Consider the following 27,991-nt stretch of genomic DNA (forward strand, 5'->3'; position numbering starts at 1 on the left):
TTGCTGGAAGGTGGCAATCACGAACTGGTGCAATGACTGAGCGGAATAAAATTGGCATAGGAAAGAAGGTTGTAAGGAAACGAAGGAATTATTCAGTATTGGAGTTTCTGGAAAGTAAAGATCCAGATTTAAGAGAAAACCTGATCAACTCGAAAGCAGACATTGCGTACTTGACAGATTTGTTCAAAAAATTTGATGACATTAACTTACAATTACAAGGGGTAAGTCTCAATTTAATTTCAAATTGAAAAAAAAAAAAAAAAACCGGCACAGGGTGTAATTTCAGCTTTCTTGGAAAATTAAAATATATGAAGTAAAATATTAGTTGGTGCAAATTTTCCCAGTTTTTAACATGTCACAGGTAGAAAGCCTTGATGAGGATATTCAGACATGCGTTCAACAGTTAATTATCCTGCATGATGACTTCAAAATCAGATTTGAACACATACTGACGACGGAAATACCAAAATAGATCACAAATCCATTTGATGAAATGGAATTGGGCAATGTTATATTACAAGAGGAACTACTCGAACTTAACCCTAATGAGGAGCTGAAGGTGCAATTTAAAAGAGGGTATCAAACCTTATGGCTGCAGGCAGAAATACCCGAAAAATATCCTAGACTGTGGGTAATTACAAGAATGCTTTTGATAGCATTTCCCTCGTCATATCTAGTTGAAAAGAGTTTTAGGGTCATTACAAACCTTTGACGGAAATAAGGAGCAGATTGAATATCACAGAATGGGGAGATCAACGGTTATTCCTAACCAAATAGAACCCTAATATTGATAAGTTGCTGTCAATTCATCAGGTACATCCTTCCCTATAACATATGACTGTTTTGTGATTGCTATTGTAGAAATATAGAACTTACTCTAGGTTATTAAAAAGAAGTATAATAATTACATATTTGAATAAATACACCACAAGAAAGTATACATTTTTTTTATTTTTTCATTCCGATGATTTCTAAATAAGTGAGAATTTATTAGTTCCTCGTACTCTGAGAGGATAAAAAAAAAAAAAAAAAAAAAATCAGTTGAATGGACACAATTTGAAAAAAAAAATTCACACAATCTTACATTTTGACAACCATTCATTGCACAATCAGTTTATTAATTAACCAATCAATTCTCACCTCTTTCCTCGATTTAAAGTGGTCAATGAGAAAAAAAGTTTGGGAGCCTTTAATTTACCGACTGCTTTTTTTCTAGTTTTTCTTTTCTTTCTTGTTTACATATAGACATGAATGGTGGTGATGGACTTTGAAACTAAAAAACAATAAGAATGAATCACTAGCAGCTTATTAATAATAACATACCCGGGATTACAAAATTCTCATTTTCTTTGCTCGTTCGGTAATGAATCAAATATTTAAATTTAATGCAGAAGCAGCAGTTCCAAAGTCCGTCAATGATTCTTTTCTTCTTCAAATTTTGATGATTATTTTACACCTTTTGATCATAATACACGTCATGTTGATCATCAATATTGCACATCCCCCATTTTTTTCATAAAAAAAAAAAAAAAAAAAAAAAAAAAAAAAAAAAAAAAAAAAAAAATTCAAGCCCTTAGACCTAAGTTCATGATGAACTTATGTTGAATGAACCACATCATCCCAAAAACAAAGAAATTGCTTCCTTTCCTAGAAAAAAGGTGTAAGTTACGATTTTTTTTTATTTTACACTAAGAACCACTTTAATAAACTTCAAAAGATTTAATACAACAAAAACAAAAATAAAGAATTCTTTCTACATGCTCAACAACCAGCTGACTTAGAGTGACACACAATTGACCAAGTGATGAGCATATTCAAAGCTCACCCTAGATACATCGGATAGTCAGCAAACTTACAGTAATGTTCGTTATAAGAAAAATGTTTAGAAAAAAAAATCACTCTTATTCCAAGGTTAAGAAAAATCAAGGAGACAAAAAAAAAAGCACAGGCAGAGATAAGGTCAAATAGGCTAGTTTCAACACTGGTTCACTCGCATAACGGTCAATTGCTATATTTTTGCTATTAGTTGGTTCTTACTATTAAATGACCAGCGAGAAGGCGAACTTTAAAAGGCTCGTCACTCATTGGTTGAGCAGCAGGGCGGAGCAAGAGAGCAATATGATTACACAAAACAAACAATTATTAGTGCAAAAATTCACAGAGAAAAATTTAACCACACCCATATTCCTTCACTATACCTAGTGGGGCTATATAACACCCCTGCACTTAAAAAAACAAAATAAACAAAAACAAACCATAACATAATAAACAGAAAAAAAACACAAAAAACGAAATGAAGGGGATCAAGCACTTACTGAGCAAAGTTAATATTCAACAAAATATCTGCTAAGACTAGACCAAACATTGCATTATTCTTCAATTCCAATCTACTTGCGTATTTTTATTACTTTGTTCTTGCAGCGCGAAAACCTACTTTTTTGTTGCAAATATATGAGCTTATATGCTTGAAGAAATAAAAAAGTAAGCAGTTATAAAAAATTGGAAGTATCTACTAACCAACTTAATGCAGTGAAATTTCAGCTCGCACAATCTGTTCTAATTAAACTACAAAGAAAGAAAAACGGAGTTTTCTTTCACACGAGTCTCCAAAGAATATCCACCAATGACATTTCATACATTATTTTTTAATTTCAAGAGAAATATGCACTTCACTTCCTATCAAGTATAGTAAAGCTCAAAAAAAAAAACCTTTTCCCAAAATATCTATCTTGTCCTACATTTTGCACTAGTTTCTAAATTCCTCTAGAAAGAGCTGACCAATTTGGAACATTTATCACTACGCATCCTATTATAAAACAAAACACCGTTTTACGCTTACTATGCAAAGGTCTACAACCCCATAAAAAACTCTGGTCTTTATAATATTTTTCTACGTTAATTCAGCTTTCCAAAAACCAATCATTTGAGTTCTCATCTAAGTCGTATTTATACTACTGTATTTATCAATAGGGAACAACTTCAGCGTAATATGGTTTTGTGTGTATTAGATAATTTTACTTTAATGAAATTCTCTGAGAGATGGTGAAGAACTAAAACTAAGAAGTTGTTAAGTAGTAAATACATAGTAACTAAAAAATCTCGCATTAGCTTCACTAACATTTAGAAAAATTGCAATGTAAACAGCAAGGGTTTTATAATCAAAGTAAAATTGCAATATAACAATTTGTCTTTGGCAAGTGTTTTACACTTAATACGGTTAGTGTTTCTTTGAAAGGTGAAAGGACTGACCTTCAACCCCTTCCCAAGCTCATCCAGTCCAACCACATCTGAGATACCATCCAACTTCTCCAATACCTAGAGTTGTCCTTCCCATTTCACCTCCAAATTATCTTTATTTTCTGTTAAGAGGGCAGAGATCTCTGTTAAGAGGGCAGAGATTTCTCTGCCTTAACATTTAAATACGGGCTGACAAAAACGGATCCTGAAAAACCACCTTGGCTGCCAGTGCATACTGAATGTTTACAGTTTTCTTTGAGGGTAGACGAGCATAAGTCTGGCCACTAAATTTTGCTCATAGGAACTTTTCGTATACTGCTTTGTTAATTAATAGACTATTACTTCGTCGAAAAAATCTATAGGTGATCAAGTACAATAAAACAAGATTGACGAATCTGTAGAAACCAAAATATTGTGAAGAAATTCACTTATTTTTAGAATTCGTTTTTTTTTTTTTACTGATTAATATTTTCGTGCTAGCAAAACGCACAATAAGAGACAAGAAAAACAGAAAAAACAACAAAAAATGACATTGAACCAGACCATCTTCAAGTTGATAGAAGCCCGGAAGAGCGTAGCCAGAAATTTAAAAAGCAGTAATATAGGGTACTTCAGACTGAAGACTAGAATAATAATAGTAAACATAAATAGAAAGATTACAATTTCTGATTTATAAGGGGATGAGCTTTCCCAACCTGTGTTTATGCGTGGTGAAAGCTATGTTACAGTGAAATTTGCCTTCTGGTAAAAATTTTGCTTTTTTTTCAAACTGAAATATTGTTTGAATTGCACAAGATCTCCAAGTTAGCACCCCGCTTCTTTTATCTATGACAAGCATGTACAAGGAATTGAGACAATTGCAAAAGAAAAAAAGGGAAAAAACATGAAAAAAAATAATCAGAACCACTCTTCACACACTGGTCGAACATCCCGAATATTAAATACAGTAAGGCATAAAGCTTAGAGAAAAAAAAAAAAACAAAAAAAAAAACAAAAACAAAAAACTTCACAGTAAGATATACACAAATTCAGTAAAAAAGTACTTGGTTAAGAAAGGTAATTTGACAATTTTCAATTCAAACCTAGCTAATAAAACATGAAAAAGGGAATCGGTAAAAACTGTAATAGCTCGCAGCGCAAAAGCAAGTTCATACAAATGCTATTAGAGAGATAAAGAAAGACAGAAAAGAGAGCTGAAGTTTCAAGTAAACATAATGTATTTCAATACTAAGCAAAAATATTCCTAAAACTGATGATAACAGTCCGTATGGCTGGTTTCGACATTTTTCTTTGCACTTTCCTTTTTTTGTTTGGCTTTTTATTTTATTCACTGCAAAGCTAAAAAAGGGACGAACCAGGAAAGAGAATAGGAGCAAACCGGGGATCACGTGACCAGGTTAACAGCTCAGCCAATTGTGCAGAAACAAATATTAAGAATGCGAATTGTTCGCTGGAGCTTTGGACACGTGATTATTCTTTTCGTCACTATTACTGGAAGAATACAGAGCCACGGGTGGAGGGGCGTCTTTTCTGGGTGGCATACGCTCATTCATCGCATCCAATCCCTTGGCTTCTTCAAAGGACGTAATCTTGTGATTTGGACTGAATCCTTGTAAAGCTGAAAAAAACAAGTGAATATTCATTGACAACAAGTAGTCGTTTCCAAAGTAGTTTAAGCAGACGGCAATTATCATGAGAAGAGCAAAATCACAAAAGTAGCCCATTTGTTAAATTTTTTTACTTTGAGAAGGTGCATGTCAAGCAACTCTAACTTATAAAAAACTAATAAATCTCAATCTCTAGCGACAAAGAGGAACCCGACATACAAATATGAAAAGACTTGCCGTCGTAACTCAGTGGCGGAATGCCCGCCTAGTGTGCTACAGACCCTGGGCTTGAGTCCCACCAATGACATGTTTTTCATGAGGAACAACTTTCATCACACTATGTAATAGTTTCGTTTCAACAAAATTTTCTAGTATTTCATTCAACTTTTAACACAAATTAGAAAAAGCAATCACAATTCTTGCCTTAACCTAGAAACTGCCTAGTCACTGTACAACATTTATTATTATAATTTTTTTTTAAATGAAATTCGAGTGTTTTTGAAAAATAATAACATAAAGTCTAATCAATAACTAACAAAGCAAAACACATGAACTAGAAACCAATTACTGCACTAACTCTTATAACAGCAACAACATTTAACGACAAAAAAACCATGACTTAGAGACAAATTTAAATATTAATGAAATAAATATGGACATGACACTGACACACAAAATTACTAAGCACTGTTGAATTAGAGCATGATACCAATCATTCTGTGAAGAATTGAGTTTTCCGTTATGTTTGGCAATTAATTTAGAAATTGCAAGATTAGGGTCAGCGAGTTTAAATTTTCCGGTCGACGGATAATTTCGATGCCAAGATAGTAATCGAAGCAAATATTCAGCGAACAAAAAAGAAATGGACCGGACTTTCAGACAATCACTTCTAGTCCAGTAAACAACTTCCAAAATGGACCAATATACAAGATGTGAAAGAGGGCTACGGCACTGAAAAGGCTAGCTAATAGCAGGCGGTTGAATCAAAATTTTGTTGCAACAATCGACGCATTAGCAGCAAATATACGTCGTAAGAGATGGTCTAGGAGCAGGGATCAGGTGTGGCACAGCAAGGAACCAATAGGAAGACTTAGATAAACGAGATAGTTAATGGATCTAACATCGGTATTGACAAGCGCTATAAAGAACAGTGGCTCACTTTTCAAGTTAAAAAGCACTATTTCTGACTCATCAGGATTGAAACAGCGGCCAAGTTTAAGATGCTTCTGTTGAAATGTGACAAAGATCTCATCCATTCTTTGGAGGGTACGGCTGAGATTTGAAACATAATCTGCATAACAAACAAGAGACAGAATCAATGATGATTCAATGGGGGGGGGGGATTGGTCATGAGCATCCAACACACAATTATCGAAAAGATTAGGAGAAGAAACTGCTCCTTGACTTGCATCTTTCAAGACAGGAATGGATTTCCTATGTGGAACGGGGGGCATATTTTTATCCAGAGGTAAGCTCCAGAGCATTCGGCATCAATAGTTAGAGCATCGGCTACAACTGAGAGTGCATCAGCACAACCTATTCCCCACTTGAGCCCAAACTTGTGATGTGGAGTGTGAAATGTCTGTTCAAAGTCGATCGGAAAAAAGCTCAAAGACTTTGCAAAAGGAAGTCACAATCGTAAAAGGTCGAAGTGATGAACATTCTGGGTTCGGTTTTCCTTTTTTTGGGAATAGGGATAAGGTCTCCAACGCAAAGAGAAGAGGTTACAATTTGCTGCGTAAAAATCATCAGTATTAAAAGTGCCAAGAGCTGGACTAATACCTCCCCACCAAATTTCAAATGTAAAGCATTAATATCATTAAATGAACTAGGCTTTAAATGTCCGATGACATCTTCAATTGATGCTGCACTAACAATGAACTTTCTATTGGGACTGCTAGCAAGGAAATTATCTAACTCAGTTTAATAAAAGAGTCCAAGGGACTGGTCAGGAGCAGCTAATTCGGATTAATAGTAGGCATACCATCCCTCATTCGGAATATAAACCGCAGATACAGATGAGAGAGACCAATCTTTGCAAGAGATAATTCCAAAAAGAAGATTTCGACATTTTTAGCACGTGCCGAATGGGTGTTTAATAGGTGTCTATGGTTTTATGGGCGTTTAATAAAGTAAGAGTCTTATAAATTCCTCTTTACATAGAGAGGAACAAGTTTAACAGCACCAGTCGATGGACAGTTGCAATCCTTCCAAAGATATAGCCAAAATTTTGCTTCAAGACAAGAAGCAACGAAATCAAGGCTCGAACAACAGCCTGGAATGATTCCTTGCAGATTTTATGAAGCAGGACAGCTTGATTTTCAGCAAAACGAAGAGAATGGCTGATTTCGGCTACATACACATTCAGCCTAAGTCTCACGTCATATTTTGGAAATTTGGTTGATCTGGCAAATTGCAATACAGAATTTTTTAACTAGTAGGCAACTGCCCTTCATGTACATGTATTTCTGACTTTCTAACTTCTTTTCAATATCAATGCCAGAATTTACCTCTTGCTTAAGGGCCTGTCATAACTACTGGCCATCCCAGCATCGCGATATCAAATCAAAAAGAAATCTACAGTAGCTTATTTTTGCAACATTTGTGAATAATGTGGTTTGTGCCTTTGTAAATTCTAGAATACATGAGTAGTAATTTTTGATTAGTATCTATCAATTTTTAGAAAAAAAAAATTTATTAACTCTCAATTTAGGAATCATAGGCAGCGCAATAGCGCTGCCTAAGAGAAGAGCAATATGGGCACAATGTATTATTTTTTTTTTTAGACCAGGGCACTTCGTATAGAGGGAGTTATCGTAGAAACTTCGAAAAGGACTCATTCGATCAGAAATTGAAAGGGCTAGTGCCCTTTTTAATAGTCGACAGCGCTTGGAGGGCAACCAGACCCCCATGCCAATAATTTCCTCAAACACATCAATAAAAATTTTGAGATAGATATTTTGTTCAGCGTAGTTGAAAGGTCTGGAAATTGTGTCTTTGAGAATGACAACCCCCACAGCCCTCAGAGCAAGGGTTGTAAGTAGGCCTGGGGGCATATAAGGTTTTTTTTTTTTATAGAAAGGGCGGTCGCACAAGCTTCGGAGGGCAGCCACCTCTCCCCTCACACGTCGCATTTTCCCGAAATGCATCTGATAGAAATTTTAAGATACCACTTGTTCAAAAAATAATCCAAAGATCATAGGCAGCACGATAGCGCTGTCTAAGTAAAGAGCGATGTGGGCATAATGTATTTTTTTGGGGGGCGTGGGGGGTGGTTTGTTTTTTGAAGAGGACACTTCGTATAGAACAAGTTGTCGTAGAAACTTTGAAAAAGGCTCATTCGATTGGAAATTGCAAATTCTGCTGCCATTTCTAATAGCCGAAAGTGATTGGAGGGCATTCAGCCTCCCCACCCACGCACATCATTTCTCCAAATACATCCAATCAAAGTCTTGAGATAACCAATTTGTTCAGCGTAGTTGGAAAGGGTGGTCGTATAAACTTCAGATGCGGATCATTCAATTGGATATCAGAAGTCCTAGTGTTCTTTTTAAGAGTCAAAAGTGATAGGAGCGCAACTAGCCCCCCCCCACGTCTTCTTTTCTTCAAGTGCATCCAATAGAAGTTTTGAGAGAGCAATTTTGTTCTGAATAGTCTAAAGATCCTATAAAGAGGTCTCTGGGGTTCAAATAGCCCCTCAAAACCTGGGGGCAAGGGTTGCAAGTTAGGCCCGGAAGGCATATAAGGTTTTTATGGAATGGATGGTCGCATAAACTTTGGACAGGGCTCGTCTGATTGAAAATTCAAGTGATAGTGACCTTTATAAGAGTCAAAACTGAATTGAGGGCAACCAGCCCCCCTCCCATGACCATCATTTCCAAAACAAACATCCAATCAAAATTTTGAGACGTCCATTTTCTTCAGCATAGTTAAAGATCCTGTGGCTATGCCCTTGGGGACGTCAACCCCTCGCTTAGGCGTCTAGGAAATTAGGCAGTTTGTTCACTGTCTATATATAATATACGTTATTGAGAAAGGTATACATGTTTGAACGTTACTTTCCAAAAAGACTAAGGGCATTGAGGTAAGTCTTTCAGAGAAGGTTGAGGGGAGTGTTGAACCAGATCAAAACACGTTATGCGTAAACGGGCTGTCAAAAGGGCGTAGCTCAGGAAAGACTGAGTATATAAATTTAGAGCTTTCATGAAATGATAAGGGGGATGATCAATTGACCATAAAGGTAATGTTTGTACGCTACTACTACTACGACTACTGCTTCCACTACTACTACTACAACCACAGCAGTAAATTCAAAATATTGAAGGGTGATTTGAACTAAATCAAGACATTATGTGCATGCATATTATCAAAAGAACGTATCTCAAGAACATATTTGAGTATTAAGTTGGAACTTTCAGAAAATGCTTAGAGGGCCAAATTGACCAAAAGATAATGCGTGTATGCTACTTCTAATACTACTACCGCTGCTACATTTACTACAACTACTCCTGCTACTACTTTAACTACTGTCTCTATTGTAACTACTAGTAAGGCTAAGAGCATTAAGGTTAAAATCACAAAAGTATATAAATATACTGGTTATCAAAAGGATGTATCAGCTATGTCATAGCAAAGGCTAAGTGAATTAAGTTGAAACTTCCAGGACTTGATGAGAATTATGTTCAAATCATCAAAAGACAATACGCATACTTTTAATACCACCACTACAGTTACTAAAACTAATGACACTACGGGTATTAAGGTGGAATTTTTAGAAAACGTTAAGAAGGAACTTAAAAAAAAAAAAAAAAAAAAAAAATATGCGAGCAGGTTTTCAACTCCTTTAAAACTTTTAAAGGAGCTAATTATATTCAAGATTAAAAGTTCTAGTGCCCCTTTTAAGAGTAAAAAGAGATTGAAGGAGAAGGAACCCTTCTCCCAGGCCCATTCATTTTCCAGACACATCCAATCGAAATTTTGAGACTGCCATTTTGTTCAGCATAGTAGAGCAGTCCAGCAGTTATGCCTCTAGGAATATTGAGTATGCCAACCCCCCAAAATTATGCGAATGAGCCCATTATACTTTAAAACTAAATCAAAAGGTACCGTTTGAATGGATGCCGATAAGAAACCTCAGGAACATATCTAGAACGACTAGGGATATTACTTGGAAAGTTTTGGGACTACCACTATTACTACTTCTGCTCTTATAAAAAAAAAAAAAAAAAAAAACAAAAAAAAAAACAAAAGAGAGTAAGTGTATCCAGCTTGGCAAAGAGCATATATAGAACTTTTTGGGAATGATATGAAGTCTTATTTTTTTTAAGGTCAATTTGAGGAGATATAAACTTATACTAAACAATACTATTTGTGTCAGGATTAAAAATTTTTTGAAAAAGCTCTCTAACATACAAAGAGCAAGCCAAACTATAAATTCTTAAAAAAACAAAAAGATATAAATATTTTTTCCATGAAAAAGACTGTTTTAATAAAGAACAAACATAAAATAATTAAAAAAACTTTTTCACAAAACTGGTTTTTCAAAGAAAAGTAAAGAGCTCCAGTAAGTCAAAAAAGGTCAGAATTAATGTCAAATAGGGGTCAGTACCGTTTCTGTTTTTGGCTAAAAGAGAAATGGTAAAAAACTCCGTTTCTCTGACTAAAATACAACGCGATTTCTTTTCATTCGCGTTTTTCAAGCGGTATTCATAATTTTTGTGTACCTGGATCGAATATCGATTCGTTTTGGCTTCTCTTTAATCTATAGATTATGGAACACGGTTCATATCTCATTATACGAAAAATTACAGTTCGTTAGCCTCCTTCGTTCAACCTAAATTTTCTTATTTCGTTTTTCTTATTTTTAATAATCTTTATGATATTTAGTTATGTTTTCATTTACTATCATTATTATTAATTCTGACAATCATTATTCATATTAGACGGTTGAATGTGCTCTCTAAAACCTAGATTGTTACTTTTTATGTAGTCATGGACTTCTTTTTATTGTTACTTTTTATGTAGTCATGGACTTCTTGGACACACATACGCATTGCCTATTGTATTTAATTGTCGCAACTCCTTGGGTTTGTACAAATTTAGTTCGACTAATTCGAATTCGAAGATTTTCATCAGCTCCAACAATCAGCAACGAAAGCAGTAACAAAGTTATCAAGTTGTTAAGCAGTAACAAGAAACCACTGAGAAGATTTCTTATAATATGAGAATTTCTAAAGCTATTTCAAAATATATATGAAAATGTTTTTATTTCCTTGGATAAGGTTTGTAATAGCTTCGCTAATGTTTGCCAAAAATATTAGTAAGATATCATTAAAGTAACCAATCACAATACAAAACATTCAGATGGACAGTTAAACTTTGATCAATAATAAACACTAAATAGTACAATCAATAATATACTAACTAGCATGTGAAATAAATTTCATATAATCATAATAAGTATAATTTATATATTGTTCTAGCAGGGCTGGTTGTTACTGAATTACGTAACACCATAATTAAATATAAAATAAATTACAGGGGAAAAAGCCAGAAAAGAAGTTTACATTAACCTGTAGTTAGAACACAAGCATCAGCTTCTTCTAGCTAACTTTTTCACATTCTAACCAATGGTCTGCGTACCACAGGTATTGATCTCCTGATTTTCAGCCTTTGACCGGAGGGCAATACCAGGTTGGGGGTAAATCATCCGACGTTTCCCCTCCCAGATTTCTCCAGTTATTCATTTAGAGCTGGAACAACTCTGGCTGAGCTTATAGAGTCACATTGCTGACCCTCGTCTCCGATAAATCAATATATTGGATAATCAGCCCAACTCAATAGAATGAGTAAGGTGCTTTGGCAACTTCTCAAATCAGCAAGGAAAGCGCCAAATCCCTTTAACCTCATCTCCAAAGTTTAAGGAGAAAAAACTTCCCGCAGGCAACGACACCCGTGTGCAGTGATTGTGGTGGGTAACCATACCTCTTCTACTTGCTAATTCGAGAATACACAAAGTTTAAAATCAATACGAAAGAGTCTTACCATGATAAATTCAATAATTTGAATATTCAAATCTAGTAAAATAGAACTGCGGATGCACCTCTACAATGAAGTCCTTGGATGGCGCTTAAAGTCGGAGTGAACTGTTTAACTATAAAGCTCTTGGCTACTTCAAAAGAAGAAATTTCAGTATGCAATATTTGAGACGATTCTAACTATTTCAGCAGACTTGATGGACTGATTCTAGACTAAGCACTGAAATATCATGGTTACAATAAACTGAACTGTAGACATGACTTATAAGCTAAATCCTAAATGATGGTCATGAGTTTGAGCGGTGGCGGTACCTTGATTCTTTTTTCTTTAATAAAAAAAGAAGAAAAAGTATTTTTTGTAAAGTGCAAATGACCCTAACCTTCATGGGTGGCGGCAACATCACAATTTATATGGCATTTTTTTTTTTTATTTGACTTCACTATTCAACGTAATTTGCAAGCTTTAAGTATAATCTACTCATTCATAGCAATTCTGCTCGTCTCGATTTTTATAATCGTAAAAAATTACCGTTTTGTTTTACATTTAATATGCGTTTGTATAATATCATGTCTTGTTGCAAAAATACTACAATATTAGCCTCCAATCGGTAATCAACAAGCTCAAAAATCACTCAATACGAGGTGCGGTGGAAATTGGAAGCCATCTTTACACACACTGTAATCAGGTTAAGGAAACTCGTATTATAATTGCAGCCTTAGACTGGCAATTAGTGACTTCAACCATTAAATACTGCCCAAAAGGCTTCCATATTTCATCATTTGCCTTTAACAAGCTCAGAAATCCTTGGTTTTTGGTGGAAATCAAAAGTCATCGAGAAAATGTAGGCTATACACTTTATTCTGTTTTAGGACGCTAATATTTTAATTTAACTTGCGTATTTGTAATTAGTGACTTCGAAAACTTAAATACCAAGTTATTCAATAATAAACCAAGTCCAGAATATACTCATTGCCTTAAGGTTTCGGGTACTCATTTAATTGTTTACCAAGCTATTACCTGAATCATCCCTGGTCTTTGACTCCAGGATCTTGAAATTGTGTAGATTAAAAACTGTACGCGATCCTGACTTTGACAACGCATACCATACCCATATTTAACTAAAAATCATTGGTGAAGTTTTTGTTTTCAAATTCTACATTTGAATAATTTGGGGCTATTGCTGAAGGGACTGCTTTGGAGTAAAGAAACTAAAATCAAAATATTGGCACCATATTTATAACTAGTAACTTCTGCAACGCTAAAGTAGCGACTCTTAATAGAAGTCAAACCTCATGTCTGAAATACCCTGAAAAGATTTCTGAAACATCAAGTCTGGTATCATGACTAAATTTTCGTGTAGGACAGTCATCAGATTGTTTAAGGCCAATTCCTAAATAACCACTGAGAAGTCACAAGTCGAAAAAAGTGGAAAATGCATGTTTACGAACATAAGGGGGGGGGGGCAAGTTCCATAGTCTTCTAGCATATATTTCTGTGCCCTTTCGGTAGTTTTTATCTTTATACTTATTTTCAGCTGTTCAAAATCATTACGTTCCATCCTTAAAACATACAACTTACCATTTCTAAGAGAATTCTTTCCACCGGACAATGCACCAAGGGGTAGAGATCCAGTAGGAGTAAGCCCTTTCAACTGTAGCACGCTCTCACTTTCTTCTCTTAAAACGCTAAAGACCCGTGCCATCTTTCCAATGGCTCGAATTTTGTTCTTTATCACCTCTTTACGAACTTGGGCTTGTTCAGCAGTCACGTCTGCATCTTCTACATCAGTCATTAGTTCATCGTCTGAACAAATATTCAGAACGTTGACCAGCATTTCCGTAACTAAAATATAATAATTGTAAGGATTAGTAAATTAGCATTGGTGTTCCTCGCCGTCCTCACAAGGTATACTTTCTCTCTCTCACACATGGGAACTCAACTAATTGACTTCCATGTAATGAATGTCCTTTTTTTTTTTTAACTTAATGAATGAAAAGGCTGACTTAATTTAAAAGCAACGCCGTCTGGTTATAAAGTAACAGGAAGGATGTTTAAGTCAACTAATTCAAGACTTTTAAATGGGCCATGCTCCCGTTTAATACCGATATGCGACCAATCCCTCAAAGTCACCCCTCTTTTTACCATCACCAGAGACAAAACAAATTCATTATCAGTTCATGAAACCAAAGACAGATGGACCTGTAAAATTTTAAAAGTTGACTATTCCCCCTTTACCGCCAGCGATGAAAGATTGCTGGTCTACTTGTATAACTTTGGAAGCGCATTACGTCACAAATGAATCTTCTAATAAGGAATCCACTAGAGAAATGAGATAAAAAACCAGCAAAAGTTAATATCTTATTTCAATTTTCTTTCATTTCCCCGAGAAAGGTTTCCTAGATTCAAAAGTCTATGAGCTAAAGTACTATTTCCTACACCACGAGGAGAAAAGCAACAGCTAAATCATTGGATGACAAATTAATGATTGAGACTAAGCGTTTCTTTCCGTGCTCAACATTGTAACGTCTAGAGCCGAGAGAGAAACCAAGCAGCCATATTTTTATTTAAAACCTATTCAATAGCAGTAACACAAAGATTTGCAAAGAAAAGTTGCAACAACACAAAATTGTAAAAGTTTTCATACAGGTTCATGAAGAATTTTCTGAAGACAGTGAATATAATACGATATACAACCTAGGCAAACATACCGGTTATATGGCTAATAGAAGATTTCAATGAAACATAATTTAAAACAAAGAAATAATAAGAATGTAACTTTCACAAAAAAAATATAAATATTCCCTAACTAAAGCCACGAAAGCACATATAATTTGTCTTTGGATAGAGTCTTAGCTTCAATACCTCACAAAGGCACAATCAAGACCAACAAAAAAGTTATTGATTCATGCTTTTAAATCTCAGTAGAATTTAGAACAATTCCTTATTACATTATTTGCTCGGAACTTGTATGATATACCCCCTGCCACTCAAGAAGTGTAGTTAGGTTAATCCTAATAAGGTATACCTAAGTATGATAAAAACATAATACTTGTAAATAAATTCGGGCTACATATTTGCACATTAGGGGGGGGGGGTGAAGCATTGCGGGTCTGCATGCAAAATATGTTAGCTAGAATTATTCTGATATTATGAAGTAAGAATTGTTTTCTGACTTAACACGCTCCAAATACTTCACTCCCAATTCCTCCCAATGTGCAGATATATAGCCAAAATTATATATTTCCTCTCTATTCTGTCGCTTTTCTTTGTCTTTTCTCACGCTAACTTGGAAGAAACCGTATTACAGTGCATCAATGCATGAACAACTCGAGCGGTAGGGGGTACACAATACAAGTACTATTTGCTCTTGTTACAGATAACCTTGTATACCTTTTGAAAACGAGTTAATTTGGTTGACTATTGATTTTGTTTATTATGGCATTAAATAGTGTGTACTATTAAATTTGTCTAATGCAAGTCATATTACTAAGGATAAAAACACATGAGACATATCGTCGCTTCCGAAAGAAAATGTTTGAAAAGTTTTTGTTACAACATTTTTCATTAGATGATTTTTTTTTCAGATTGTTAGGATGGAGAAAAATTGCTTCACCATGACTTTCGTAAAAAAAAAAAAAAAAAAAGGCTTACTGAGAAATTCAAAAGGTTGAGATGTGAATCTAAGACGAGTAAGCCAAATCACATTCTTAAGGTCACTCCTGGACCTGCAACTGTCAACCATTCAACTAGAAAACTTAGTCTTATTGAAGCAAGGATCTCTTCATGTCAAAACAGATTCTTGTTGCAGGCTTGGTAGCGTCTTTAGAATCTTCTTTCCTCAGATGTAACAAGTAGTCTAAATCCCTGATACAGTTAGATCTTGTATGATTAATACTTTCACAACACTCCAAGATGGAAAGGCCATTCCTCTTCGTCATTATTTATGTAAAAGTATTGTTAGTAATTAAACGCGCTTGCCAACGTGCGTTTAATTACTATAATAAGATAATATAATAAGAGAATAGACGGGTCAGAACCCCCCCCTCCCCCCGGATTAACCTCATTTCGCATCAGCTTAATTTATGATTAGGCGGGTAAAGTACGCTTTTTAGGTGTGTATTAGGTAATTTTACTATCCGGTCAGCAGGATTACTTGAAAACTCTGTAAATATGCTGTTTAAACTGATGGCTATTTTGCTACATGCAATCAATTATCTTTTTTATTGACGTGATTGGGACACCACAAGTGAATGCTAAGATTACAATTAGGGGACATTTCTAAAAGTGGCTAAAGACTTTAAATCCCTCAGTCCTCAGAGACTTCCTCTTTAATGATATTAGATAATTTCGATTTTCTACATCGATGACGTCGATTCTAACTGGCTAAACTTAGTGACATTTCAGACAATATTGCAAAGGCATAGATTAGGAATTTTCCAAAGACAGCATTATTCCACAAAAATCAGCAACAACTTATGATTTTCGCTGTCTCGCGTAAGAAAGGCCATAAGATATATATATATATATATATATATATATATATATATATATATATATATATATATATATATATATATATATATATATATATATATATATATATATATATATATATATATATATATATATATATATATATATATATATATATATATATATATATATATATATATATATATATATATATATATATATATATATATATATATATATATATATATATATATATACATCAGGCCCCGGCACTCGGAACGCGGCATGCTCAAATATATATAGTTTCTCATTATCGCTTGTCTTCAAACCGCAGACAATTTGAGACAATTTGCTGTCTTTTCACATTGCGGTCTTTTCAAAGATATTTGATGATTAAAGCAAGCCCGATTCTTAACAACGATATCAACTAAGTTTCAAACCTTTAGTTTTCATTTTTTAAGGTTTTTAAATTGCTGTAATGCCTTGCTAAAATATATACTAATATTTTTGCAATTACCAGCCGCCAGGCCCCGGCACTTGGCACACGGCAGGCTTCTATATATGGATTCTCATTGTCCCTTGTCTTCTAACCACAGACAATTTGCTGTCTTTTCATATTGAAGTCTTTACAAAGATATTTCATTATTAAAACAAGTCCGACTTCAAACAACGATTTCTACTAAGCTTGAAACTTTTAGTTTTCTTTATAAAGGTTTTTGAATTGTTGTAATCCCTTGTTAAAATATAAATAAATATTTTTACAACTACCAGTTTTTTGCTCTTTACGCAATTTAATGTCTTTTCATACTGTATCTGTTCAAAAATATTTGATTATTAAAGCAAGTCCGATTTCTAACAACGATTTCTAATAAGCTTCAAACTTTTAGTTTTTTCAAGGTTTTTTTAATTGTTATCCCTTGTTAAAATATATACAAATGTTTTTTGTAATCACCAGTTTTTTGCTCTTTAGGCTACGCAATTTTAATGTCTTTTCATACTGAATCTGTTCAAAGATATTTGATTATTGAAGCTACTCCGATTTCTAACAACGATATCTAATCGATGTACTAATCTTCAAACTTTTGGTTTTTCTTTTATAAGGTTTTTGAGTTGTTGTAATCCCTTGTCAAAATTCAAAACAGAGAATCATAATTTGTAATAACTGGAAATTGTCCTGTGGTGGCGCCACAGGGTTTGACTGCGCCATGTAATACGTATTACCAAGTACTGCTTGGTAATACAGGACCCAGAGATCGAATCATGCTGCAGAAATGCACTGCAGGGCCGACGCAGGGACCTTAGTAGTCAAGAAGCGTCGTTAATCCGATACAATACAATAATTGAAAATTTTCGTTTTTTGGGCCTTTCTACTGACATTACATAATTGGTTGCGTTCAAACCTGTAAGCTTAATCATGTAACGAGTTAATTTTATCTAAAAAAAACAAAAAACTAGTTTTCAAATTTTTTCGTATTTTTCTAGTTTAAATTAAGATATTAAAATTATTGCTCAAGCACCGTAAAATTTTTGCAGTTTACATAATAACTTTAGCGATTCTGAACTGAACTTATATCATTTGATTATTCAAGCAAGTCCGATTTCTAATAGCGATTTCTACTAAGCTTCAAACTTTTGGTTTCCTTTTTTAAGATTTTTGAACTGTTGTGATCCCTTGTTAAAATATATACAAACATTTTTGTAATTAACAGTTTTTTGCTCTTTAAGCAATTTAATGTCTTTTCATACGGTCGTATTTTCAAAGATATTTAATTATTCGTAAGTCCGATTTCTAACAACGATTTCTACTAAGATTCAAACTTTTGTTTTTCGTTTTTAAGGTTTTGGAATTGATGTACTCCCTTTTCAAAATATATACAAGTATTTTTGAAATTACCGGTTTTTTGCTCTTTAAGCAATTTAATGTAAACTTCTCCATAGTCTACGTGAAAATCTTAAATTTTCCACAGCCGTTAAAGAAAAAGTACAGACATAAATAAAATGTTACCTTTTTTTGTAACTATACAATTATTGCTCGTTTAAAGATAAAAAAAAAAAAAATCTACCAGGAGTACCAACTAAGAGGGGAGCTCACGGCCTCGCAAATTTTGTAATATATATATATATATATATATATATATATATATATATATATATATATATATATATATATATATATCCGTTCTGTATCGTATATTCACCGCTCTTTTATCAGAGCAATAAAAGAGCAGCGAGTTTTTTTTATAATTTTTTATGAGCATTATTTATATTTAAACCCTCTTAGGAGGGTTTGTTTAATAATACAGAGATACTTATATCCACATTTATCCAGGAATTATTATCACTAAAGATGGCAGCAGCCCTCAAAGGGTAAGGAGTGTAGCCTTATGAGGCTGCGACCATTGCACAATACTTCGACTTTTGTCTCGAGTTCTTTTTTACTTTTTTTGTAATCCTTCTAGATTCTTTTTTTTTGTAGTGACGCTGTTTTCTTTTTTGACATACATTACAAACAAAGAACAGATATTACTGTTTTTACCTTTTTCCCCTACAAAAGGCAAACTCCATGTGAAAACGTCCATAAAATTTGGTAACCAATATGGGTGTGGACTGCAGTTAAACTGTCTTATATTCATCACATTGTTCTCATACTTCAGCACAGCCGCCTATAAGGATTTTTCATTACAAGTCTGAATATACTGGCCACTACTCTATTATTTTAACATTACAGTCTACAAAATTTGTTTTTGAAAATAGTACAAATTATACAAGAAAACAGCACAAGATAAAAAGTACAACTTGTCGTACAGTCAGCTGCTCCATCCCACAACAATTTATACGTACCTTTGGTTGATAGCCAAAAATAATGTTATCAAATTAATGCAACTGTATAATTGTATTTACTATTTCTTTAAAATTAAATAGAAAATACCTTCAGTTCTCGGACTATCTCTCACCCTATTTACTACTATATCATCGCAATGAACTAATTCATTTAAGGATGAATTTCAATGATGAAATTCCATCACTGTAGGAATTTCAGTTCCATATTTAATAGTCTTATTTATCAGTGAAACGTTTGTTATCGTTTGGAGGCATTAGATCCACCGTTCGTTGAAATGGGCACTTTTATTCATCTCAAACTTAACCAAACAAGGTAGTGTTTTTCAAAATATAATTTTTACTTGAATTACACAAAATAGGTTTCCCGGAGTATTTGATGAAACAGTACAACAGAGCAAGTAGGGGAACAGGTGTTGTCCAGATACTCCTTTGAGTCTTACGCCACCCACCCACAACCACATTCCTCATTCTAAATCCGTTAAAGGTTTGCTTTGACCACTCTTCAAAATTCCCAAATATTAAAAGTCGCTTTTTTATTATTTGACCGTAGTCTGCAAATGCGTTCCAAAGTGTTGGTAGTGATACTTATCCGTTAAGAAACATTATTTGTCCTCGACATTTCAAACGCAGTGATAGTGTCATGGATTGCACGGATTATAATCATAAACATCAGAAACAAGTCTGCATGAACTTAGAAAATGCAAGATAGGTGGACACAACTCCGCGTCATTGTGTTGAAAAATCAGAATTGTTTTTGGCCTGTTTCCCCCCCTTTTTTTTGTATACTGTCATTTACAGTTTATTGCGAGAGAGTGTTTGAAATTGTTCCACCTAGCTTAATTTATTTGAGCAATACTTATACCTTTGCGAAGAAGCTTCATTCTAGCAGGGACGGAAGCACGAAACAAATTTCAAGTTGAATTCAAACCAAAGTCTATAAGTGTTTAAGATGTGCGACGTTTCCTACACCTCTTTACCGAAACATTTCTTGCAACAAAAAAACATAAAATTTAGAGATCCAGAAAGACCAAACTGGTGTCGACTACTGTTACCACCTATTTCTGACGTAATCGGCATCTCACTTTCTCCATTTGAGATTGAGGCAGAGGAATCGTGTCACATATGCCTCCTACACTTCGTTAGTGCATTCACTGCTGAAGAAATTTGAGCTTACCCTTTGTTCCTTTCTTAGTAAAGACATTAGAAAGTTAGTCCACATTAATTATTTGTTGCCAACACAATTGTGAGACAGACAAATAAGATTCGATATCCTTTCAGGCTGGCAAGCCTTCTAGTTTTATAATACTAATCAGGTTATATATGATTATATGATTACAAGCCACGATGGTTAGGAATGAAAAGGATAAAATCTAACTGTCTAGTCAATGTCATTTAAAGAATGATGGGCCAATATACTCTTACTAGTTGGTATATCAGTCTAGAGACATAGTTTGACAATGGTTAGTGGTTGACTATAAAAACAAATGACAAAAAAATTGGCTATTATGACAAAGAATTATGATGAACATGAGACTCTACTAATGACAATAAAGCATGAAAAAGAAAATCTACGAGAAGCTCAAAACAACTAGGTACGATAGGATTGTATTTTAAGATTTCATCCGTCATGATGTCCGCAATCTGTAAAGAATACAATTGGATGTATTTCCAAATCATATACCTTATTAGAACAAAAAGAACTAACAATCGCCAAAAGAACAGCAAAAGAATTGACGAACTATGAGCCGACAAAAAATGGAACATAACTGGCTTCAAATGCTGGAGCTCATTAACAACAAATATATACATATATACATGAAAATAACAACAACAAAAAACAATCCCCCCCCCCTACATACAAGGCTCGTAGCCGGGGATGTAGGGAATACAAACTCAGTATGTATCTTAAATTCTTGCTCCATACTATGGAACTTTGTTGAGTTTATCATTTTATTTCTGTGCTTTGAATTGGACTAGAAAAATGGTATCAAGTATGCTTGCTAAACTTGTAAATTTCTCTCTATGAAAAAAAATAAGAAACTTAATGCTTATTTCTGCAATTTTTATAACGTTGTCCCCTGACAAGAAAATAAACCTATGAGGTAAGAGGTATGAAATTTTGTTTCGACCCCGAGTGACAGCCCTTGATGAGTGATAGTATTTTATAGTATCTTTCATTAGATATTTTATGTTTAAAAGTGTCAAGCAACTTCACTGTCAAGTTACCCTCCCTTCACCCCCCCCCAAAAAAGTTCAGAACAAAAGCATAATAATTTAAAAACTTTGAGAGTAGTATGGTAGTCGGCTGCTAAGCCCTGATAATTTTGGCCGATGAAGGGTTGGAAACTAAAGCTAGCTCGTGTACCTATTATTGGTATTTGATATGCATAGAAGACCATTTAAGTTTTGATCATATTCTGAAAAACAAAAACAAAAACAAATAGGAGATAATTGGTATGTTTTGTGCTTTGGGGCAAAGTTAAACAACGTTAGATCGCATATACGGTGCATTTTTAAATAGATGACACTGATTGGAAATCAGGAAACAGAGATTAAAGTTGGAAGCAAAACTTTAACTAGTCTTGAAGGGAATTCTTCGTAAAAATAATATTCTAAAAGTTTCGACAGGTTGACAAATACAGCGCTTGATCGTTGGCAAAGCGACAAAACTGAAGCATTGATCCCCCAGCACTTTAGTCAACGAAGCTGACCAGATGTGGCTGCCACAGTTGATATTCTAGTTTTAATTATTTGGCTGCTGTTTAATATCAGTGTTTACATTATTTGTTACTCTTCGTTTCTCAAAATAGTTCACTTACTGGATAAGCTTTTTATGTTGCTTTGTGGCAGATTACATATGGGAAAGTAAATTTATTCAGATAAGCAGCTCTTGAGACGCCAAAACACCCCTTTTCTCTTTATGGGATACTCAGTAGAACTATTTTTGAGATGCGCTCTAAACCAGTAAAAATCGTTTTTGACCATTCCCGATATATACTCGTAAAAAAAAAACAAAAAAAAAAAAAAAAAAACAATAGTTTATTAACACTCCATTGAGCACTAAATACTTTGTCAGCAGCCAATTGCCCTATGATTCTAATAGTATCTTTTTCCCACGATTTTTCGCCTTCCTTTTCCTCTCCTTTGCTGACCCCAGTCCCTCGCTGCACTTTTTGGCTGAAAGGCCAAGAAACGGGCGGCGCAAACATTGGTATACGGTGTCAAGTTTGATGCCGTAATCTTTACCTTCTTTTTACAACCCTTGTCTCTCTCATGGAGAGATCAATTCAATAATCGTTAAATTTTATCTATTTCACTGATATTATCAACAGTACAGTAAAAGCATGTAAGCAGTGCCGACCAAAAATTACATTCTTCTCTTTTTTCTGTGGCGAATGAATCAAACACCTGACAGTTATGCTAATTATTGAAGAGTAGATAGAAAAATTCGAAACGTAAGATAGATTAGTGGAACAAAATTTGAGTAATTAGACACAGTAAAGTTGGTAATAGGATTAATTAGGCATAGGGAATAATCAATTCACACCTATTAGTGTAAACCCAGGGTTTCCAACCCTTTTTCAGATTTTCTCTAAATCTTATAATATGACCTGTTCGACGATTAAATATTGACAGCTATCTTTTATCCAGGAAGAAGATATATGCCACATCGGATTAGTCTAGAGAGATTTCCTCTCATACACATTTTTCTAAAATCATACATTCCTGTTTGAAAACCCTTAGAATAAGTGGTTTTACATTTCCGAGATCCACGTTTTTTCTCTCTTTTTCGGAACAACCTATAAACAAAAGCTTAAGCGAAGAACAATGAAAATTGCTAGACCAACAAAAGAACTAACCTTATTTTTCTTTTACGGAGAAATTTTTTTTTACCTTATTATTGTACACATCCAGGTAGTTGGGAGCAGAAAATATAGTTATTAAAGACGGAAATCCAGTTGTTTGTGACTTTCGGTACATACGGTATCTACAAGAAAATTAGTAAATTATAACAATTATATGGTTCATTTCTATATCAATATGTGGTGAAACCCCAATAACCCAGTTCCAGAAAGAGTTGCAAAATTTAATGTTGGCGACCAATTGACGCTACAAGAGACAATCGCCATTTGAAAATTAGTTTGTCTAAGCTCCCGAATTTCCTTACCATCATCAATAATTTCAAAAAGCTTTTATGATAAAATACTACGCTGTATGGCAAACAAAGATAAAAAGGTATACCTGATTCGGCAAAGAAACGCCTCTTTTTAGATTTTAGTATGAAACTTCTCTTTGCTTTAACGAATTAATAAATAATTTAGGTTCCGCAGTCAGGATTATGTGAGGAAAAGCGGGAATCGTAGGAATTATTCCACAAGAAGACCTTGAACTGGGATGCTGAATATTTAGAACTATCAACCTAATTTTCCTACATATACATTTATGCTGCTTGTTAAAAGGAGGAGACGAAGATCAAGAAATAGAAAAGCATAAAATTTGATGCCCAAACAAAACTTTTAAAACGCAATTCTGTAATTTTTGAAGCTAGCTGTTCAGTTTGTTGAAGAAATAGCTTCAATCGATGAATCAATAAAGATTTAACAGTTGATTTCCTGTACATTTGAAAGGTTTGGCACTGAAAGGGAAGAAAGTGTGGATAATAATTTACTACCTATCAAACACTTCGTAGCAACGAACTGTAAATAAGGAGTAAAATGGCTAAATAGTAACAGAAACTCTAAAAAACAAAATTTGATAACAATAGATACATAAAAAAGTCGGCTTATTATATTGATTAAATAAAAAAAACACAAGTTTTTTCAACTGAAAGTAAGGAGCGACATTAAAACTTAAAACGAACAGAAATTACTTCGTATATGAAAGGGGCTGCTTCCTCATCAAAGCCCCGCTCTTTACGCTAAAGTTTGACTCTTTCTCTCAACTCTTCTTTTTAAAACAGTAAAAAACTTTAGCGTAAAGAGCGGGGCGTTGATGAGGAAGCAGCCCCTTTTATATACGAAGTAATTTCTGTTCGTTTTAAGTTTTAATGTCGCTCCTTACTTTCAGTTGAAAAAACTTGTTTTTTTTATTTAATTTCTGAACGTTTTTGAATCAATGCATGTTTTCATTTTGGCTCTCTGCAGAGAAATAATTAAAACGAAATTTGCATATTTTTTTTTTGGCTAAATGGCTTTCTCATAATTTTGATCGAATGATTTTGAGAAAAAAAGAGCGAGGGAGGAAGCCTAGTTGCCCTCCAATTTTTGGTTAATTAAAAAGGCAACTAGAACTTTTAATTTTTTACGAACCTTTTTATTAGTAAAAGATATTCGTAACTTATAAACTAGCTTACGAAAAGAATGTTTTATTCTCATGTTTTTAATACACATATGAGAGGGTTCGCCCCCACGTCAGTACCTCTCTCTTTACACTAAATCTTAAATTTTGTCCCAATTCATTAAGAATGACCCCTGAATCACAAAAGCCGTAGAATAAATAGTTGACATTGCTAAAAACACTTTAGCGTAAAGAGCGAGGTATTAGGAGGAGGTGAGCCCCTCATATGGGTAATAATTTCTGTTCGTTTTAAGTTTTAATGCTGCTCCTAACTTCCAGCTGAAATAAACTTTTTCATATTTATTTTTTCATTGTTTTTTTTTTTAAAATAATGCTAGTAAATCCTGCGCTCCCTTCATGGAAATTTTCTTCCCCCATGACAAATTCCTCGATGGAAAGTTCCCCCAGTATATCCCCCTCTTCTCAACCCCTCCCCCCAACCAAAAAATCCCCCTGAAAACACCAGTACACTTCCCAATAACCATTACTATATGTAAGCACTGGTCAAAGTTTGTAAATTGTAGCCCCTCCCACGGGGACTGTGGAGGAGTAAGTCGTTTCCAAAGACATAGTTATAAGGTTTTTCAAATACGTTGAATAAAATGGCTATCTCAGAATTTTGATCCGTTGACTTTGGGAAAATAATTAGCGTGGGAGGGGGCCTAGGTGCCCTCCAATTTTTTCGGTCGCTTAAAAAGGGCACTAGAACTTTTCATTTACGTTAGAATGAGCCCTCTCACAACGTTCTAGGACAACTGGGTCGATACGATCGCCCCTGGGAAAAAAAAGAAGAAAAAAAAAACAAAAAAAAAACAAAAACAAAAAGACTAAACTTGATGAAACTTATATGTTTAAAATCAGCATTAAAATGCGATTCTTTTGATGTAGCTATTGGTATCAAAATTCCATTTTTTAGAGTTTTGGTTTCTATTGAGCCGGGTCGCTCCTTACTACAGTTCGTTACCACGAACTGTTTGGTTTCCATATATAAGATTCATCAAATTTAACGTTACACATCAAAAGCTAAGAGCCTGAGAAAATTTGCTTGATTTTTGAAAAAGGGGGGAAACACCCACTAAAAGTCAAGGAATCTTAATGAAAATCACACCGTCAAATTCAACGTATCAGAGAACCCTACTGTAGAATTTTCAGGTTCTTATGTACAAAAATGTGGAACTTCGCATTTTTTTTCCCAGAAGAAAGATCACATGCATGTTTATTTGTTTTTTTCCGGGGGTGATCGTATCGAACTAATGGTTCTGAAGATCGGGGGAGGCCGCATTCAAATAGAAATAAAAAGTTCTACCTTTTTAAGTGACCAAAAAGATAGGAGGGCAACTAGCACACCTCTCACACCCCTTTTTTCTCCGAAGTCGTCCAATCAAAATTATGAGATAGCCATTTTGTTCAGCTTAGTTGACTGTGTCAATGGCTATGCCTTTACGGGTAACATGACCACCCCGCAACCCGTGGGAGAAGGCTTGTGCGTTATGAAATTTGGCCATTGTTTGCATATAGAATTGACCATTGGGAAGTATAGACATTTTCGGAAGGGGGGATTTCCATGAAACCCTCCGGACAATTCCATCCTCGCTGAAAATCCCCCCATAAAATTTGTTGTGGACGAATCAGCCTGAAAAATTCTCCTTAACATATATTCATTTAAAAAAGACTGATTTCCAATCGCTTTCCGATCACTCCGGAAATTCCCCTTCCGTGGAAATTTTTTCCCGGAGATCGAAACCCGAAGAAAATTTTCCCCAAGCTATTCCCCAGGAGTCTGATTCCCATTACAATTCCCAACGCATGTAAGATCATCCTTATCAGGAATTTTTCTTATTAATTTTAATATTTTTGTAAAAAGGCGTAATCCGCTCTTTGGTTCACAGACATACTGAGTTTGACGATATAGTTTTTATCCAGATAGCACTCCTTTTTGGTGCATTCTCCCCCTTTGCGTAAAATTATATACAGTCGCCAATATTTAGAGCTTTCGGTGAATGGATTTAAAATCAATTGGAAGAAGGGGATTGCATCTTTGGAACCAGAATAAGACCAAATGTTTCTTTGATGAATACATTGTTATTAAACTTCCATTTCTATGAGTTTCAGCTTCGATTGTCAAGGGTCGATCTATAATACCATTTTGTTATCACGAATGGTTTGAAAACGAAATTAATAATTGTCTGAAGGTGATTTTGATACATGAAAACGAGAACGAATTGAGAGTGTGTTTACCGTGTCTAGGAGAACTAAAATATAACTGCAAATAATAGTATTTCCCTAGCTTTTCTATTTGTCATTGCAGTAGTTATGAAAAGGATTTAACACAAAAGAAAAGACAATACACAACTTCACACTCAAATATCCCAAAACTAATCGCTATTATGCGAAATTGCGGCATGGTTAGCATCCTCTGACAGGAAGATAGAGCCTCTGGGAGTTCAATAGCAGATTCCAGCTGTAGGGATCATAACTCAAGACACAAAAAAAAAAAAAAAAAAAAGTGTTGGTGAAATTAGGACTAAAGAATCACAAAATTTAGCGATAAATGAATTTACAAAGCTGTCTGAACTTGCCAAAGTGCCTAATACATCCGGCCTATTCAAGAAACTACATGCAACATACATTGTTGAATATAAAGTAAAAGAAGTGTTGGTTCGTAGGAACTTTATACCGTTTATTGATTTATTTGACAAGAAAAGAGAGAAGAAAAGCTACAAGAGAGGTAAGTTAAAATAGAAAAGAAAGGTTGATAGTAACCAAAATTTCTTACCCTGCATCTTGGGCTTCATGGGCCCTAATAATTGAAAGAAGGTTATTCTGTTGTAAGAAGTCACAGCACGCTGCATATCTAGAATAAAATTTCGGTGAAAATTACGGACAATAAATTCAAATTAAAGCAGGTTTACAATTACTTTGCTTGTCGTGATGCTTTAAAAGGTATGTGTAGAAATCTCAATGCTTATTTAAAGTTAAAACCCAAAAATCTTGCTGGTTTACGTACGTTGATTATTGTATAGTGGCAGTGTAAAGAAAACATAGGCTAGGCAATAATTTGGTTAGCTTCAGGCCTGATCACACGGAATATTCAGTTTATTTAGCTGCAGAGCATAAAATTTTTCCTCTCCCAATAACGAATTTTGGGTTGCAGCAAATCTCATTTTCACAGAAGGAAAGCTTTCAACCTTTTATTTTTGGTCCAAAAACTATGACGGTGAGATCAAAGAATAATAATAACCGCTATGTTTTTTGGCGGTTCTGCGTACACCTGGGATTAGGGAAAAACTGAATTGATCAGGCAGCGACCTGTTTGTAACGATAGATGTTCTTCGTTACAACCAGAAAAAGGGACAGGAAAAACCATCAAATGAACGAATATCAAATGATACGGGGCAAGCAGGACATGTTCGAATATTCATTTACTACTACAGCAACTAGCAACCCATTGCGGCACC

The 27,991-nt window shown here is 34.4% G+C and overlaps 1 protein-coding gene across 1 annotated transcript in view; it reads right to left on the reverse strand.

Moving 5' to 3' along the window:
* Window positions 1-1,661: 1,661 nt before the first annotated feature.
* Window positions 1,662-27,991, reverse strand: part of LOC136032075 (serine/threonine-protein phosphatase 2B catalytic subunit 2-like) — a 96,069-nt gene continuing 69,739 nt past the window's right edge. The window contains exons 7-11 of the mRNA XM_065712198.1: window positions 27,310-27,387; window positions 23,091-23,184; window positions 18,892-19,018; window positions 13,461-13,724; window positions 1,662-4,855 (exon numbers count right to left, since the gene is read on the reverse strand). Coding sequence (XP_065568270.1) covers window positions 4,668-4,855; window positions 13,461-13,724; window positions 18,892-19,018; window positions 23,091-23,184; window positions 27,310-27,387 — 751 coding nt within the window. The 3' untranslated portion in view covers window positions 1,662-4,667. The remainder of the gene's footprint in view (window positions 4,856-13,460; window positions 13,725-18,891; window positions 19,019-23,090; window positions 23,185-27,309; window positions 27,388-27,991) is intronic.

This window comes from Artemia franciscana, chromosome 10, assembly GCF_032884065.1.
Source record: "Artemia franciscana chromosome 10, ASM3288406v1, whole genome shotgun sequence".
Classification (NCBI taxonomy): Eukaryota; Metazoa; Arthropoda; class Branchiopoda; order Anostraca; family Artemiidae; genus Artemia; species Artemia franciscana.